General features: G+C 42.1%; 1 protein-coding gene across 1 annotated transcript in view; it reads left to right on the forward strand.

Annotated features, from left to right (window-relative positions):
* Positions 1 to 19,672, forward strand: part of PARVA (parvin alpha) — a 742,770-nt gene that overhangs the window by 310,382 nt on the left and 412,716 nt on the right. Inside the window, exon 3 of the mRNA XM_044059394.1 lies at positions 7,748 to 7,818. Coding sequence (XP_043915329.1) covers positions 7,748 to 7,818 — 71 coding nt within the window. The remainder of the gene's footprint in view (positions 1 to 7,747; positions 7,819 to 19,672) is intronic.

A 19,672-nucleotide genomic window follows, 5' to 3' on the forward strand; every position in this document is an offset into this window, starting at 1 on the left:
TGATTTAGCTTAAAATATAATAACCAAGTACTAGTAATTGTTATGAACAGATACAAAAAAAAGCAACATTTCATACTTATGTACATTCAAACCTCCCATCATGGAATGAAAATTCCCTGATTTGATGATATAATCATACAAATCACGCACCAACCAACCCATCCCTATGTCACCAAACTACAGTTGCTACTAAATTTTAAAACAATGTTATTAATTATAACTATTTAGAGCACACTCAAGTTGTGTTAAAAGGAATAACAATATAAAATATTAATTTCCATTCATCACTGATGGGTTCGGTTCTGAGCCCTCAGAACCGAGTCAGCCTTTTTTACCAAGCTTGCACCAGCCAAAAAACTCTTGAGCTAAGTCTCTACCCAGAATGCCCTTCTCCCTGTTACCTCAGATCTCGTTTGCCGCATAGCCATAAAGCCGCGCTTCAGCCGAGCTCTCAGCTAAGTGGAGCTTTTTTTGATATTTGTGTGAAAATTTTTGGATAGCTTCACATTTTATTAAGCGACTAGTATTTCCAGTGTCTTTTCTTCTGTTTAACCTTGTTTTTTCCTCTCTACCCGTTGTTAACGTTGGTAAACTTTCAAGTACCGTTGTTAATATGGCCTTTCCTCCCTTACCCTTGTGGTATTTCTTAAAACCATAGTTGGTATTTTCTCTCCTGTTTAAACTATTAGCTTTGACTTTTATTCAGGTGTTTCCCTTCTTTTCTCTACATAATACTGTATTGTTATTGTTGTGACTTTTTTGAAAGGAGTTGTCTTTATTCTAGCTAGATTATACAGTTGGCCTGTGGTGTCTTTTCTATCAAGACGTCGGATAAGAAGGGTACTTTAGGTTTTAAGCATTGTGCTTCATGTAACGGCAAGTTACCCAATAGTGATTCTCATGATGACTGTGTATACTGTTTGGGAGTGTCCCACCTTTTGGTGCAGCGTCTGTGTCACATTTGTTAGAGTTTCAGTCAACATACTCTTAATGAGGTGAAAAATAAACTTATTCTGAAGGGGTTACTCAAGTCTACCTTCTCGGAGGCCATTTCTGTGATGGAGGTCTCAACCCCTCCTACTAAGGACAAAAAGAGATCCCACTCTAGTCCTTCTTCACCATCGAGTGAACAGAGCAAACCTGGGAAGTCAAAGTCCCAAAGTTATCGTCTGAGCATAAATCTGCCTCTACGTCTCTGTCTTCCTCGACCATCTCAAAGCCTTCGATACCGGCGTCTGTTTTGGCACCAGTCCTGCCTCAGGCACCAATCATAGAACTTACTTTGCCTATTTTGACTTCGGCACCTGTGGCCACTTCGGCTCAGGGCATACCTTCAACTACTCCATTAGCTGCCATTTTGGAACCATCCATTTTGGCACCGAGCGCTGTACCGACCTCACTGGCTTTGACCCCTTTACTCCTGGTCTCAAAACTAGAGACTTCAGTGCCAGCAGACCTTGCACCACGGACCTGATACTCCCCTTCCGTAGATCCATTTCTGGGCCAAGCGTATAGCTCCATCGAACGTCCTAACTCCCTGTCCAGAGTATCCACTAGATCCACCAGGAGCCTGTTGGAACACGATGTGGTGCATCTTGTAAACCAGCTGTTGTTAGCCAGGGGGCACTTTCTTAGACCCATCCACCTGCAGAACTTGGGTTGTCTTATCCACAGACTCCATCTTACACTCTTCCTTCGACCATATCTGTTCTGAAGCCTTCTGCTCTGATATCCTTCTTGGAACCCATCACCTCTGCGCCTGCAGTGCATCTCACTCTGGCTCTAAGTTTGTCCCTTTGGTCTTCGGTTCCTGCTGAACCGGTCCTTCCTCAATCTGGGGATTGGGGGATGGGCGTGTTGCCCCGGGGTACAGAGCCACCTCCCTCCTCTGTTCCATTGAGGCTCCATCCATGGGAGTGGGTTCATCAGAGCAGGGTGCAACCCCAGTCCCATGGTTGTCTTTCTCGGTTGTGGGCTCCCATCCCTCTTTGGGTGGTCCTTGCTTCTGGCACTCCTTTGATGTTGGAACCCCAGTTTTCACCCCCTGAGCTACAACTTTCACAGACCACCTGACTGGGACACCGGGCAGAGAAGCTGCAGGACACCCCTGTTCAGGGTCCTTGCTCTTCCAAGTCCTCCTCAGAGACCTCCACCGAGGAGCCCCCTTGAAAGAAGATGTGCAAGAGGAAGCACATGGACTTGCCCAAGGAGTCCTTTAATGGAAGACGCAGATTACAATGACGGTGAAGGGTCCCCACAGTCACCTCCTGATGAGGTCTCCTTCAGAGACATCCTGGAAATGTTGAAGCAGAGAGGTGACTTGAAGCCCTCCAACCCTTTGAAGAGTCTGTGTTCCTGCAGGCTTTTTGCACCCTGCCTTCTACCTCTTGGGTGACCTAGCCTGCCGACGAGCACGTGCAGCGTGCTTGGAAGAACCCTGATTCTATTGAGGTGATCACTCAGAGACCAGACAAAATGTTTTCCCCTCCAGAGGAGAACCTGCATTGGTCCAAAGTGTTACCAGTTGATGCTATGGTGGTGGCGACAGCCACAAAAAAGGACTTGGCTGAGAAAAGTCTTGCTGTCCACCTGCCCAGCAGGGAGTCCCGGGCAGTGGACAGACTGAGGAAGCATGTTTTTGCATTGGGGACCTTTGCTATACAGCCCCAGAATTATTTTGCACATTTTACGAGGCTCCAGAGGGACTTGATCTCTGAACTCTCTGGGACGCAGGACAGTTGTCTGAGGTCAGGGACAAAGTGGCCTTGCAGATTGCAACCCTGGAATCAATATCTAACTCGTCCATCTAGTTGCTGTTGCATGTAACCGAAGGGGTGGCTAGAGCAGTGGGTTCAGGCATTATGAGGCGTCATGCCTGGATGCGCATTTGTGACCTCGCGGATCCCTTCAACTCTTCCTTTCTGAATGCTCCCATCGAAACTTGATCCCTTTTTGGCTCCAAAGTGAAGGACATGCTAGCCAGGTGCGAGCAAGATGAAAAGACCCTGTCTGCCATAGGCCTACGGTTTTCTTATCCACAACGTACCTTCTCCAGGAATCAGAGGCATGGAAAAATGTAGCATAAGAAATCTCAAGGCCCTTTCCATGCCACACGGCCAGAGGCAGAGGGGGTAACAATTCCGGAAGATGCCCCTATATAGACAGAGGGGGTCCTCATAACCAAGGCTCCAGGGACTCTCTCCCTGGACAGCCTTATCAGTGCTCCTGAGGAGCAGCCCGATTGCTTACTTCTGGAAGCAGTCAGGGGTAGTTTCTCTCTGCTCCAAGCTGCCTGGCATTCTATCATCACCGATCATTAGGTACAGAGTATATCACCAGAGATTATTCCATTCCCCTTTGTCAGCCAAATTTTCCAAGAAATCTTCCCGACATTCCACCCAGTCAAAGGGAAGAAGCAGCTTCAGAGATTATAAAGCTGTCTCAAAAAAAGTGTCATCCAACCAGTCCCACCAGACCAGCGTGGATCCAGATTTTACTCTAGATTCTTTTTGGTGCCAAAAAAGACAGGGGACTGGAGACCCATTTTGGATCAAAGCGGCTTAAAACTGTCTGTCGCCCTAACCAAATTCCGGATGGTCATGTTTCAGTCCATTCTCCCCTTTTTAAGAGAAGGCAATTAGATGTGCTAGATAGATCTCCGGGATGCCTATTACCACATCAAGATGGACAAACACTCCAGGAGTCTGCTTCGCTTCCAGCTAGGGGCCAGTCATTATCAATTTCGAGCCCTGCCGTTCGGTCTCTCTACAGCCCCCAGAGAAATGCATGGCAGTGGTCACAGCTCACTTGAGACTACAAGGATTCCGGGTGTTTCCATATTTGGATGACTGGCTCCTCACCGCCCCCACCAAGCATCTTCTGGTAACAGCCCTGCATTATACTCTCTCTCTGGCAGAATTGTTGGGAATAACAATACATTTGGAGAAATCAAACCTCACTCCTACACAACAAATAGAATTCCTTGGAGCAGTGTTCAACACCCAGTCCTGTCTAGTGTCACTCCCAAGTCAAAGACTCCACCGATTGAGGCTCCAACTTGGAGTGATACAGTGTTAAATAAACGTTTCAGCAAGAGAAGTCCTTCAAGCCCTAGACTCTTTTAGCTTCAATTCCAATAGTGTCTCTAGCAAAGCTGCATATGCAGATCCTGCAATGGCTCCTTCTTTGTCAATGGTTCCCAAACTATCATCCCATATGATTAATACACTGCCAGATGTTCTGAATGGCTCTTGTCATTCTGTTTACTATGCTGTCAGCTTCATTCATGCTTTGCATTTTAAGTATTCTGTATTCCACCAACAGTCTTGGTGCTTAAGTACCTCTTTGTGTTGTATCTTAGGTCTTCCATTATCTGTTGATCACCCATGGTCTATGTGTTTGTTATATTTTTATGAGATTAAAGCTTTAGGTGTGCCACTGTCGGCTGCAAGAAGCAGATCAGTTATTTTACTTATTAGATCTTATTTAATGAAACTAACTATGCTTGTGAAGAAGCTTTATTCTGAGGGAACACAAGTAGAAAATACCAGATAGCCCTTGAACAATGCAAAAGTAAGACGTACTGTAGCTGTCAAAGAATTTCTTAATCAAGGTTGCAAAGTGACGGTCAGATATAAAAGAGGTGTTGACCCATATTCCCAGGTATATGATGACCTTTTCATTTAATGTGGTGTGTTATCTATACTGTATGTAGGAAATGGGGTCCTTACCAAATGCTACAATGTTGCATTTTTTGGCATTAATCTTGAGCCCGTGTTTAGAACTTTTTTAAGTCCCCAGCTGACATACATGCACTCCAGCAGGAGTTCTAAAGTTTATAATATGCATAAATTGCTTGATGTACATGACGGCTAACTGACTAATAATTCTGGTCTGAACTACTCATGTAGCTTTCATGTTTAAGCATTTATGCATATTGTAACCTTTTTAGAACTCCTGCTGGAGTGCATGCATTTCAGCTGGTGACTTAAAGACACCTCCCAGATTATAACTTTCTGTGAACTGTTAACAAAAGATCATCATATGATAAATTGAGATTGGATGAGTAGATGCCAAACATCAGATGTTTCAGCACATATCCCTGCAGTCAATCTCATGCTCTGAGGATGCATCCCTCTACTGTTACTTTGTGAGTCATCTCTTTAAAGTGTGGTCCATTTTCATAACAGAAGTAAAACTTGGGCTGCTTGGGAGAAAACCAAGAGTCCTGACCACTAGATCATATGGGAAGCTCCATTAAATATATTTCTTGCACAGATAGCTTCTCAGACAAACTCTAAGCCAGAAGCCAGTACACCATCTTTTTTTGGTGTGCACATTTGAAGGCAAGTTAATTTGCTGACAGGCTCACACAGTCTTCCCCTGAAGCTAAGAATTCAGGAGTCCTGTCTGACCAGTGCTGTCTGTGAGTGAGTACCCCAGCTAATAACCCATTTGCCGTTTGGGATAATGCATCATCTGATCTGCTTAGTTTAGCAGTAAAAGGTGAGTTGTTGCTGTTTGCTTTCTTTTCATGTAACAAAACGTCTTTCCATTGTACTCTGCATCTCATTGGAAAATTCAGGGATGAAGGACTAAAAACTCATTCATTTTGCTGTGTGGTGGAGTTTTATATCCTTGGATTTCTGACAAGTATGTAAGCTGTCCTAGTACTAATCAAAGAAGGTTCCTGTCAATTGGTGTAACATCCAGCTCTTCCTTAGAACCTGGCTGCATATTTAGATCCCTTCTATTGGTTGAACCTTCCACTCGGAGACTCAGAAGTAATTAAGGCCACCAGGAGAGCCTTTTACTTGTAATACATTTTATTAGGTGGAATACATTTTCCATCTTGTTCAAGGCATTGTGTGCCCACCTCTGCCTTTTAGTTTTTAGATATTATTGGCTTAATGTCGAACAGACCTTTGTAGTCTGGATCTGAGTTATTATTCCGCTTTCATGTATGTGAAACATTTATGCATATTGTAACCTTTTGGAAAGCAGAGCAGTTGTATAGCTGGCTAAGACGTTCTTTAAAAGGGTTCTGTATCTTCACTCACTGGCCATTTGCTGATCCTGTGGACTGTCTTACTGCTACCACTTCAGCAGCTTGCATGCTCTACAAAAGCTGCTCTTTAGCAGTTCACATGTACTGGCTTGCATGTCTGACTTCCCAGTTAAGTGTCTCAACACTGCACAGCATAGTCTTACCAGGCTTCTAATTGTATCAGATAACTCTCACTCCTGCAGGTGTCAAGCAGTGCAGTGAGCCAGATTGCCTTCCCTGTATCCACTGTGAGCTGGCATCAGCCATTCACTTCCATCCTACCCTGTTGGTCCCTACAGTGCTCATTCATCCAGTCTAATACAGGATGTGTGGTATACATTTAGGGCTCTATCCCTTTTTGCCACAGGACCAAGTATTGGTGGCTTCCAAGTTTGTTACTTGGAAAATAATACTCTTAGTGTAATTGTTTCTGGGAATCATATTTAGTCTTTCAGAAGAATCTGCTGCCATTTTGAGCTAACCTACGTTTAATCCTGACAGTGGTTCATCTCTGTTTTTCTATGCAGGAGCTGAATCCATTTCACACAGAGCATTTCATACCTCGGATATACATTGTTTGTCGCATTTTACTTGACGATGTGTGAATTCAGGAAGACTGGCAAGCTGTTTGCCTTCTGTGTTGCAGGAATGGAGTGGCTTTCAGTTGATAAGGAAATCATATTCATATTAATCAATATTTGCTTTACAAACATGTGCCATTAGCAGACAGCTTTAGAATGCTGCTGTCTTTCCACCAAGGATGTGGTCGTCTCCAGTGCTTGTTTCATAAATGTTTTTATTGTGGATACGTGTGCTGCAGCCACTTATTTGTTGGTTATCATCTTTGCCATTTACTGTTTCCATGGACCTATGGTTCCAGGAGTTGGACCTTCTCTGACACCTCATTGGTCTTTTGAGCCCTTGCCTTTAGGTCGTCTTCTGGGTCCATACTCTGTTGGAGGTATAAAAGTTTACTGCTTGTGATTCTTCTCAGCAGTTACCCACTGAAGCAGGCTTCTCGTAGCAGATCAGCTAATGTGTTTAGTATAGCACTCCTGTACGTCTTTAGTGACATTTTACAATGGTGCCGAATTACTCTTCTACCCCTTAGTGTGACTGAGCAACCTCTCTATTCTGTAGCTAGAGATAACTTTTCTTGTAGTCAAACATGGAAATATATTTTTAATTCATATATGTTTGCATTTTTCTCTCTTAAAATGATTTCTTATTTAGTAATTTGGGGTTGAACAGAGCAGGGCAAAGGACTTGACATCCTAGTCTGGTGTGAGAGGTTTCCATGTAGGTCAGACTGCAGGCAAATAGAACCCCCACACCCCCCACCCCAAAATAATTCTGAATTGCATGTAGCATAGAAGTTCTGTAGAGGAAATCCTGTCATTTTACCCACTGTAAGCAGGTTAACGTGTGCCATACCGGCAGTTACCCGCAGTGTACAGCCACCCCACTGGTCAACACATTTGCTAAACCAACAGTTTTGTACTACAGGTGCCCCCATTTCAGATCGACATGTATATTAACTGTATATCTCTGTGTGATGGATTACTTTAAAGAACAGGATACTTGTGCAGCAGTGGGAATGTGGGTATCCCTAGGCTGTTTTATAAGATGCATGAAAAAAAATGGAGAAACTGCTTAAAGTTAACAAAAGCATAGTAATTTTTTTTAACTTGTGTTTTGAAGAGGAAAATGAAGTTCGGACAATGGTTGATCCAAATTCCAAGGCTGACCCCAAATTACAAGAATTAACAAAGGTAAAAAAATGATTATTGCTTTTTCATTTAAATTAAATCTTGCATGTTGGTGATTTCTGTATAAATTGTTGTACTGTAACTTGAGTTAAGACTATAAATTATAGGTTGTAAAGCTCCTTTCAGTTTCTGCAACTTCCACTTTAATACTGTGTGACTCAATCAAGTCTGTTACACAGACTTAAGCTTCTGTATTACAGTAAACTGAGCATTTGCTTAGTGATTCATTACCAGATAACTGACTAAATTAATGCAAATGTAGTTTTGGAGAAATGTGAGTTGTAATAGTTATTTCGAAACAGATGTTCTCATCTGCTTATGGTGGTGAGGCAGTTTAGAAATCGCATGTACAGTGTATCAGTTTACAAAGCACTAGAGCTGCGTCATGACAACTATCTTCCTACACAGGAATGTTACAGAGCGGCTTTACATGTCAGTCACATTGTTGTCATTTAGGAAGAGGTAGGGAAGAAGAAACAGGGAGGGGAATAGGGTTGAATATTGTTTCACTGTGATTTTGTGCTTCTTCGTTCAGTCAGCAGTCTGGCTCAGTCAAGTGATGTGAAAGCCCTACCTTCACGGTCTGCTTCAGTGTATGGTGCCACATGTCTGCAATATAAAATGAAGCAACGTGACTTAGCAGCTTAAGGCAGTAATATGCAACTAAACTACATGTTGTTGACCTGCTTTTCATCTATGTGCCTCCACCTTCATGCTCTGAAGCTCTCTCAACAAGTCAGTTGAATAAGTTGTCAGCACCAGTGTTACTTAGTCGTCTAACAACACCGACATTTATGCACAGTGGGACTTGTCTTCCATTTTACTTTTTTTTTTTTTTTTTTTTTTTTTTTTTTTTTTTTTTTTTTTTAGCAATTTATGTGGGCAAGTGACTGTTCTGAGGGAACACCCAAATTCATTGTACAACAAAGTCGATCAACCCTAACTGCCAAAGGTGTCCCAAAGCAGTACAACAAAGTAGGAAAATCTTCAAGGTACACCACCACAAGCTTGCTCTGTATCAACAGCGATAAAAACGCTCTTTATTCGAAGAAAAACAATAAAAACAATGCTGATGGAAAGACGCATTAGGATTTAAAAAACTTTTTTGAAGTATCCAAACTACAATACCAGCAGTCAGTGGCCTACCAAAGATCCATAATCCTCCGTTACGCCCTATAGTTGCAGGAAGAGGATGGGTAACAGAATCTCTATGTATGTGTGTATGTAGAAAATGAACTTAAACCGCAATTATCCAAAGTCAAGACAGTCCTAAGAGGTACAGGAAGTTTCCTTACAGATTTATACTTAAAGATGGAAAATTTAACGGAAACAAGTGACCTGATTTTTGTAACCCTTGATGTGAATAGTCATTTTGCAGTCATACCGGATTTATGTGGTATAGAAGCCATCAGAGAGTTATCCCTAGCAATAGGATTTGGAGCAGATTTAATCTGCTCTTAATCCTAGAGAATAATATTTTTACCTATGGAAATACTTACTATTGGCAAACATTGGGTGTAGCAATGGGCATCCCATGTGCCAACAGTTATTCCAACTTGGTGTTAGCGTACTGGGAGTCTGAAAAGGTACTCTCTCACACCAATCCATGGAGTAAATATATTTTCTGTTATGGTTGATTTGTAGACGATATTTTTATCTTGTGGAAGGGTGCCGAATAACAGTTGGCACCATTTTTGGAATATCTACATTCCACCACAGAATTTCTAAGGTTTACTATGAACTACTCTAAAAAATAAAGTAGAATTCCTAGATGTCTGCTTACAACTTGACAAAGAAGTTTGTTTAAGCACTTAAATTCACAAGAAAAACACTTGGAAGAATCATTATCTCCACCGAAGTAGTATGCATCCTAAACACATCAAGATTATCATGGAGAACCAGGTCACACATATTTCGAGACAGTGTACTGAAGAACATGGTTTTGATCAAGAATGTCAACATATTTTTCAGCATTTGCAAGACAGAGGTTATTGAGATATAGATCTTGGGGTGAGAATGAAGAATGGAATAGTAAGAGGCACTAAAGGATGCCCATATTTTTTCAAGCAGACCTGGTGAGGTCAATGAAGCTGTTAATTATGAATCTCAGCGACTAAACTGTCTTCTTACTTACAGTCCTGATAACAAAGAGATTTGTGAAATAGTAAAGAGATTTTGGCCTGTCCTAACTGAGGATGATAAGATTAACGATTTAGTACGTGAACAGCCTAGGTTTGTGTTCAACAACAACAAGAAGATCAAAAGGTTATATTGTAATAATGATGGTCTCCCTAAAAAGAAGTGTCCTACACCAGGGCACCCACAGATGTGGAAGGTGTAAAGCTTGTCCTTTTATTGATGCTAAAAAAAACGTTATACATCCGATTACAGCAAAAGAATTTTCTGTAAAAGCAGTAGCCACCTGCAATACCAAGTATCTGGTTTACTTAGCAACTTGTGGGAAATGCCCAGGTTTTTATATAGGCAAAATGGATCAGAAGTTTAAAGAAATGATACTACGACATCCAAGAGACATCAGACATAAAAGCATGAGGAATGTGTTAGCAAACCATATTGTGCATAATCCCAACCATGCATTTACATTTAAAGCTTTGGAAACTGTATCAACCAATCTTGGAGGCGGAGATGTACAAAACCTCACTGAAATGTGTGAAATAAGTTGTATAACGAATCTGCAAGCCCACCGACCACCAGGTCTTAATATTATGATCCCATTGAAACCAGTTTTAAAGAATAGATGCTTAACTGTTAATTGAACTGATATGATTCCTTTAAGCTAAGTTGTAATATGTATGTGAGAACTTGGGTATGACGTGAGTTGTGGGGACCTGTGGCCCTCTGATTTTGAATAAAGTTTTATATTTGGGAGGGCATAGAGATAGGAAGCAGTTTCAACACTAATCCAATATTAGTTGGTTTGCTTATATTGGTTTATTTGTATCCCCGGACAGTTTTGAGATTGTAATTGTTTTGACTGTCCAAGTCAGTCAATGCACCCCCCCGGCCCTCGTATTCTGAGGGGCGGAGCTAATTAGTAGCCTCTCATCAATAGGACATATGTGGGACTTTTAGTTTCAGATGGGTTGTGTTTCTGTTCGTTAACATCCTCCGTCTGTGATCGGAAGATGGCGCTTGGTAACATTAAACAATAAAAATAAATACTAAAAGATGATAGTTGCATCATGCAAAGGCAAGAAAAACCTATAATTACCATAAGGACAGGCCTTGTAATGGCCGTACTTCCTTATTGGAGTACATGGTAAACTTGGGGGTATAATAGTTACCCAAAGCGTGTTCTTATTCATTCATTTTTTTCTGCTAATATCTAGAATGTTTTATATTTTCTGTAGCACCAAAAGATTATGTGCAGAAAACCAGGATGAGATCCTTTTTGTAAGGTTTTTGTTCCTCATATGAAGCAATGTGGAAGCTTTGCTTAATGTGTTTTTTTTTTTTTTTTTTCCACCAGGAAGCTTTTGCTAATAAACAGCAATGTATAGATGAAGCATAGATGATTAGTGATTAGGAATAATAACAATACTAGAATTAAGTTAAAGTGATCGAACCACTTCAGCAGGTTAACATTGTCAGCTTTTTACAGCAGGTTAGTAATGGAAAAGTTCTTATGAGCAATGAAGAAATGGCAGTGTTTACAAGATTGGCCGAAGGCTTAACAGCACTCTAATAGGCTGCTCCAGTGATTGGAAGGAAACAATACTTAAATAATTTGATTGGTACTTATACACTGTAAGGTGTTAACCTTCTCTGAGTGCAGAGATGCACAGAACAGTGTGTGTATGTACCTGATTGAGGACGCTACAGCAGCAGCAAAGGATTTTGATTGGAAGGTAGATCCTGTGGAGAGTTTGTTTCTGAGCAAGGACTGAGTTAAGAGGAGCACTGCTGATGGGATAAAAAATATTTTTAAGCCACTGGATTGTCTGCAACACAATATGTATGTTTTTACCCAGCACTTATTTATGATCTGAAGAAAGCTTAAGAAGCCGAAAGTGCTTCTCAGCTGGGAATTTTGTGTGCTTTTATTGTTTTTCTTCGAATAGAGTGTTTTTATCGCTTTTGACACGGAGCAAGCTTGTGGTGGTGTACTGTGAGGATTTTCCTAAATTCATTGTATAGTGAACCAGAATAATTATTCACAAAAACAGAGACATTTTATACTTGGTTTTAAAATGTAGCCCAAAAGACCAGCTGTTTTATGGCTGTGATCTTGCAACCTTCAGGAGGCAGTCATTTTGTTTCAGAATTCACTATCTGTGTTATATTTGTCTGCTTGTTCATCTGTTTTCTAAACTGCTTGTCATGATGAGGTTGCACTGTGGACTAGGTGGGATAGACTTCCCTAACAACAGCAACATTCCCCTACTCATATTATGGGATCCCCTGGTGTTCAAGCATGGTGCACCATATACTCCCTGATGTGTACTCCTAGATTTAAACTAGGAGATTTCTTCCTGTAGACCATGTCTTATCATTAGATACTTAGACCATCTGAAACCACTTAACTGACTCCTGTGAGTTCAGAGGAGCAGTGGCTGTACTCCATGATCATTACAGATTACCAGGCTTTGCAGTGTGTCATGGAGATTTAAATATAGCTATACTGCCAGTGAACCTCATTTCTAAAGCATTCATAAATGATGTCTTTTCAGTCACCACTCAGAGTTCATGATCATAGGTGAGAATGGAGACAGAGAGCAAGTGGTAAATTAATGGCTTGTTCCAATTACTTGGTTCGCACTTCAGCACAACACCTGCTTCCATTTGTCACTCTGTTTATTCCTGTACCTTCACTTATGAACAAAGACCCTGAGATACTGGAAAACTTTCAAGTGAGACTGTTCTAACCTCTCTTTTAGAGAGCAGCCCACTCTTTTTGCGTATGAGGGGTTGACTCTGATTTTAAGTTGCTAATTTTTATCCTAGCTGCTTTGTGCTCAACAGAGAACCTGTGCAGTGCAGGCTGGAGTTCACAGTCACTTGAAAAAAAAGAAGATATCGTCTGAGTACGACAAAGATGCAACCCTCGCACCTACAGCCTGGGTTCTTTCTAGATGTGGTGCATCTTGACATCCTGTCCATAAAATCACAAGCAGCAGGGTGGAGATGAGACGCACTGCTAGTGGACTATTGGCTGCTGCCACTGTAAGAGACCATGTTTCTATTGCTTGTTCCAGTGTTCATGAAATATGTGTTTTGCTCAGTTTTTTACTGTATTGTTGTTTCTTGCTGTTTCCTGCTGCATCTTCACTCTGAGCTAGAAGTCCCAAGTAGTGCTGATACCAGTCCTTCAGTGCTGTTGATTTTTCATCTTTAAGAGATTTTAGCTGTAAAGATGCTAAGTGAAGCTTAGCATCCTTAGTGACTATGTGAGGCATAGTTCCTTCCTAACCCAATTCAAGTGCAACCTGGACAATTGGCTGGGGAACAGGAAATTCATCCTTGGTTTGGCACCTATGTGTCTAAGGGACACAGACAACCTGTAAATGGTTCATCTCCCAGGCCATAGCTTGTAATTGTTTCATCTCCCAAGCCCCTGCTTAAGAGGATCAGAATTTGTCAGAGATTTGGGATGCATAGATAGGCTTAAAAAAGGCCCTTGCGGTCTTTTGCTTGGTAAACACCTATGAACCTGTGAATCTAAGGTGAACTGTGGCCATTTGTTGAGATTTTCATTAAGTTTAATGTTCTCTTATCACTGCAGGTCTTAAGATCCTGCCAATGGGCATTATTGTGACAAATGACCAGACTTTGTTTCATTTTGTTGATTGCCTTACTAAGGTGCTGACTGTTTATTGGAGTATTGTCTCAGTATTTTTCTCCATTAATGGTGCTCATATTATTTTTTTCCTGTCTTTATACTCCTGCTTGCCTGCCAGTTATCAACCCCTTCCCAACTAATGGACCTATTAATTTCTCATCATCAAGGTGAGAGCTGGTTGAAGAGGACATTGTTTAGATAGCAGTCTAGGGTGGTTCATGCTTTTCAGTTGCTGTCCCTATTCTTCACATGTGCTTGGTCAAGTATGGGAGTGGGGTAGGACTGGAGAGTGTGGTCATGCAGTAGGCTGACTGTGGGGGCCATCTCCTCAATTACACAATGGGCATTCCCTCCAAGCAGCCTCCCCATCCCAGGAAGGATGAGCAGTGGTTATCCAATTTCCACCAGAAAAGTCAGTCTGACCCCAGTGTGCCCTTGAATGCATTCATGTTATTGCAACCCCTCCCTACCCGAAATTAGCTGATCATGTGGCTTCAGTCATCCCCCTCCCTGGCTAGCTTTCCCAGTGCTGGGGCTGCTAATTAAACCCTAGTTGCCTGGGTTGCAGTAACCAATCCAATCGCTTTGTACCACTGAGACAGCCAGCTAATGCTAGTTTTTGCATAATTGGATTGCTCTGGCTTTGTTGCAGCCATTTCTTAATTTCTATTTTTCGACCTTGCTCTGAACCTACCTTTGGACAGTACCTGCTCTGAATGTGAGTCCTGGTTTGTTCACTTCATTGCAATTCATCTGCTTTATTTGCTCCCTAATGCATACCGGTCATCAACCCTTTGTTGCAACCTGCTTGCACATGTACACCTCGCAGGGCAAGAGCCCATTCACTGCCTGTGGGGGAAGATCCAGTCTCAGTGGTGGCCATTCAGGCATCTAGGGCATTTTTGCGTTAAAGCCCTAAATCCCATTCCCTGATGACTGATGTGAGCATGTGCATCAGCTCGGGGAACTACTGTATCCACATGTAATGTGTGCATCCTTCCAGTTGTTAATGAAGGCAACATCTCCAGCTTGGTAGAGCCAAGCCCACATATGCCAGTTCTGGCCCTGTTCAGCAGCTGACAAGCCTTCACTTGCCTAGTAATGATTAGGTGACCGGAGCACCACTTCCTACCTCCAGGATGGTGTGCCAGCATCAGTCCCTCATTCCTGTCTTTCCTTTCCAGCTGTGTCAGTATCCCACCCAAGCCACTATCTGAACTGCGGTCAAGTGGTTTGTAGGTCTTCTTTATTCCTGTACATCATAAAACCAAGCCATAAGGCTTCAGTGTAGAAAACCGCTTTCTTCTCTGCTATGACATCTAGTTATTAATTACTGTTGACTTATTTCCTTTAACATTGCAGGAATCTTTTCTGTTTGCTTCTCCATACTACTTATGGTGGTGGAAGTTGGCTTTATTTTAACCACTGTTGCCTCAGTTATAATAGCCACTTTGAGCACTGAATACTGCATTATAATTTGTGACTTATGGCATTACTTAACTGAATAAACTACTTGAAACTTCAACAACGCGTATTTATTCCTCCCACAGGAAGGGGACCAGAGTGTGCGTCTCCTATGTCTTCTACCTAAAGTGATTTTATCGAGACTAATCCTTTGTACTCTGTTTCTTGTTTGTCATTTCACCCTCTGGGTCACTTGAGATACCAGACCTTACTTGAGCTTTCTGGCTTACCTCTGTTTCCTCTTTTCAGTATGAGCACATCAGTAATATAAAGTGTGCAGTTTCTGTTGGTCATCTGCATCTCTGCAGCACATGTAGTCTGTTGGTGAGCCTTCTTATAAGGACAGATAAGTACCCCATAGGAGTTTTTTCTCATCTTGGTCGATGGTTACTGCTGTAAATAATGAGTGATTCAGAATACAGTTGAATGGTGTTAAATACTTGTTTAGTGTGTGGCGAGTAGATAACCACACAATTGTCTCTTTCTGACTTGGACTGGAGTGTGAAGTACTGTTTGCACAGTGCATCATTTGTCCTGAAGGCAATCCATCACTTTCTGGTTTATGTGGGCAGGTTGCCATTGACTAAGACACCCAACTACACTTGTTTTCTGAATGTCCACCAGAGCAAGTTACTTTTCTTTTGCAGATACTCTCATAGAATGAGAACTTTTCCTGTGGGATTCCAAGAAGTACTTTGAACCCTAGCAGAGGTATAGGGCCTTCATGGGTCTCCCTGGACCTAGGCCACTTGCTGTCTCTCTAGTGCTGCAAGTCCTGTGGGATATGTTTTTGAATGCATTAGTGGAGCCTAACTCCATTCCTCCTGCTCTTAGGAAACCTGAACAGTTTCAAAGGGTCAGGGAGTCCTGTACCAAAGTGTACCAAAATTTATTATCAAATCCATGTATGTACCCTCCCTGGATCTTGGCAAGGGAGCAGTCTCTGCCCCTACCTGGAATCAGACCCAGTTGACAAAAAGAACAGAGTCCTTGACAGATTTGGGAAAAAAAGTGTACACAGCTTATAACCTGACCTTTAGTGCTTTAAACCTTCAGTCTCTCTTTCTTTGTTCTCACCAGATCTTTTTGGAGCAGATGAGGTCCATGGTAGAGGAGATTGAGGACAAAGACTGAAACAAGAGTTGGACTCGTGAGATCTCTCTTACCAGGTGGTCATGCACTCTAAGGAATATAGGTGTGATGCCGTGGATGTGTCTTGCAGAGCAGTAGCAATGAGGCCCATTGTTAGATAAACATGTGCCTGGTTAAGGACTTTGTCTCTACCAGATATTGTGAAATCTGAGATCCTAAATATCCCTTAAGTAAGGATCTTCTCTTCAGACCTTCTTCTCAAGGCTGTAGATGAAAGCTGGAGGAAAATGGTGAGACCACCCAGTCTGTTAAACTTTTCAGACATATGTGCCTAGGTATAGAAGGCATTTCCAAGCCATGATCTGGCTTTCTAGCACCAGATAAGAGCAGAAAATATGTGATAAAAAGGGAAAAATAGTACAGAAAAGAATGGCAAGCCCTCCAGACCAAGACCCTGCAAGAGATCTGCTGTGCCTTAGCTTGGCTGCCTCTTTCTTCTGCCTTAAATCAATCCCACCTCCTTCCCCTCCTGAAGGGAGTTTGTCTGCCTTTGTTGGAAATATGAAGGAAGTTGCTCAGGTCACTTATGACAAATTTGTGCTTATACAAAATAAAAAGTGGATTCAGTCTTCGGTTCTTTGAGAGACATCAGTTCAGGGGCAGTGTACCAGTTCCCCAAGACCATACTCAGTTAATTTCTTAGATTCTAGAAGACATGCAAGAGATGGGGTCAAAAAAAAGAGCCCCTAGTTGGAGGAATGCACAGTGTTTTACTCTAGACCATTTTTGGTATCAAAAAAAGAGGGGGCTTGGAAGTCCATCTTGGATCCTTCCTATCTAAACCTGTTTCTAAAAGACCTCAAATTCAAGATGTTCACTTTGCAGAGACTGTTTCCACTGATTCTGACAAGGTCATTTGTGGCCACGGGCTTGAAGGACATTTATCTCCACACCTCTGAAAGCAAAAGCTGTAGAAAATTGCTTAGATTTGCAACAGGAGAAGAGCACTGTCTATTCATCAGCTTGCCCTTTGACTTCTCCGCTTCACGTAGAGTATTAACAAAATGTCTGGTGCCAGAGATGGCTTTTTTCCTAGACGACTGCCTTATACTAGCCAGGTCCCACTAGGGTGCTTTGATTACCATGCATTTCACTGTAATATGCTTCTGGGACTTGGGCCTGAACCTGAAAGTCAACAAGGAGAAATTTACCCTGATTCCCTTTCAGAATGTGATCTTTCAAGGAGCATGTGCAGGTCTTTCTTCCCTAAAGACAAACTGAAATGTTGACGAGAATAATTCACAAGGTTCATCCAAAAGAAGATGAACACAGTTAAAGATTGTCTAAAACTTTAGAGTACATAGTACCATGCATTCTGTTGGTGTCCTTGGCATGTCTGTACATAAGGAAACTTTCAGTGGTACTTGAAAAACAGATGGAGTCATCACCGCCATCAATTGGAAACCACTATTTCAGCGCAACCGTGCATACAGAAAGAAATCTCATGGTCGATGCAGACCCTTGGAACCTTCCATGATGCTCTCAACAGACTGAGATGCAGCATGGGGGCCCATCAAGTCCAAGGGACATAAGACTGTGTGATAAAGAAACACATAAACATCAAGGAAATTGTGGCAGTCGTACTGCTATTGAAAGCCTTTCTCCTGCTGTGCAGGAGGAAGTCCTGCAAGTGCAGACAGACAACATGACAGTTATGTGGTACATAAATAAGGAGGGACTCACTGCTGCCTACTGCACACATAATTCATGGAAGCTTGGGAGATTGCAGCACAGAGGGAAATTTCCCTGAAAGGTCATGTGTATCCTTTCAGCAAACTGTGTGTTAGCAGACAGACCGAGCAGAACCCATTTGGATCCCCACAAGTGGATTCAGGTAGCTGAGACATTTTTGGTTAAGGCTACCAACTCCAGGAGCCTGCAGAACACAAGCTGCTGACTCTTAACACAGAACAAAGTGTCCATGCTACACCTCGCTTTGGCCTCATTGAGGTTGACAGCCTTGATGATGATGCACTAATTTGAAGAAGGAACAGATTATTAGAGGATGTTCTAAACATTATGAAGGAGACTAGGAAGTCTACCACAAAAAAAGTCATACCTATCAAAGTGGAAAAGGTTCTTATGGTACCAGTCCAGGGATCTTGACCCCAGAAAGGCAAAGGTGGCATTGGTCCTACATTACCTATTAGATCTTTAAAGGATGTGCAAGCTAAGCCTGTAAAGTACATGCCTCTGCTATTTCAGTCTGTCTATATTTGGAAGCACATCTGTATTCCATGCTGTCTGCTAAACATTTTCTAAAGGGTTGTCCTCTACATTTAGACCACTCCAGCAACAGATGGCGCTGGTATGGGACCTCAAATATGTGCTAAGAAAGTAGACCTTGTCCCCCTTTGAAACGGCAGCCTGTTGTCTATTCAGTTAATCTCTTGGAAGGTTCTGCACTGGCGATAGCTTCTGCAAGATGTGTTTTATGAATTGTAAGCCTTTAATATGCACATTGCTCTTTCTAGTGTTTCATCAAGGTAGAGTTGTTTTATGAGATGACTCTTCGTTTTTGCCTAAAGTGGTTAGTAAATTAACCTTAAACCAGATCATTCAGTAATTTTTCTTAAGCCCCAAAATTCAGGGGAAGGGACACTGCATTCTCTTTTCACAGACGGATGATTATTTTTTCTGTCAGCACTATAGTAAACAAGTCCTAGGCCACATTAAAGCATTTTGAGCTGCTGCTATCACTGCAGCATTCTTTAGAATAGTCTCCATACAGGCCATTCTGCAAGCAACTACATGGTCCACTGTACACATTGTTTCAAAGCATTACAGTTTTGGATCTGCATGTAGAGCTAGGCAGGATTTGCATCTGCTATTTTTCCAAGATCTGATTTCCAAATAGTCCAGCCACCTCCCCAGTTCTTACTGTGAGGACTGCAGCTATGAATACAATGAAGAACATAGTACAGTTATGTTAGGAACGTCACACAAGTGTGTATGTTCAAGTAGTTTCACTGTTGCAGACTAAGCTGCCTCCCATCATCACCATTTTCTGCTTTTTCTCTGATTTTCCTCAGGGGTTGGGGTGACATCCTCATTGAAAAGGTGCATCAACCACAGCGCTTCAACAGTGTGCAGCTCCTTCAGCATTTCTGGCTGGATCTCATCCTCTCCTGCAGTCTTGTCACAGTGGAGCTGTTTAATCATTACTGTGATCTCATCTACAGAAACCAGTTGCTTCTGACATTGACCTGCAGAAGAGAGTATAGCATTCCTTGTTATTCCTGTCTCTTCCTAAAAATATACCTAGCTGAGGTTGTTTCTCTACCCTTGCTGAAAAGAACCTGTTGCATGATGTGAAATTATCTACCTGAGTCAGAAGATGGATTGCTAGTACCTGTCTGGACTTGCAAACTGCTCTGATCAGACCTTCAGTTCTGTGACTGCCATAGCTGCTGCCTTTGTTTCCTGTCATTGCCTGCCATG

This window comes from Protopterus annectens, chromosome 17.part0, assembly GCF_019279795.1.
Source record: "Protopterus annectens isolate FY-2018-M chromosome 17.part0, PAN1.0, whole genome shotgun sequence".
NCBI classification, from domain to species: Eukaryota; Metazoa; Chordata; order Ceratodontiformes; family Protopteridae; genus Protopterus; species Protopterus annectens.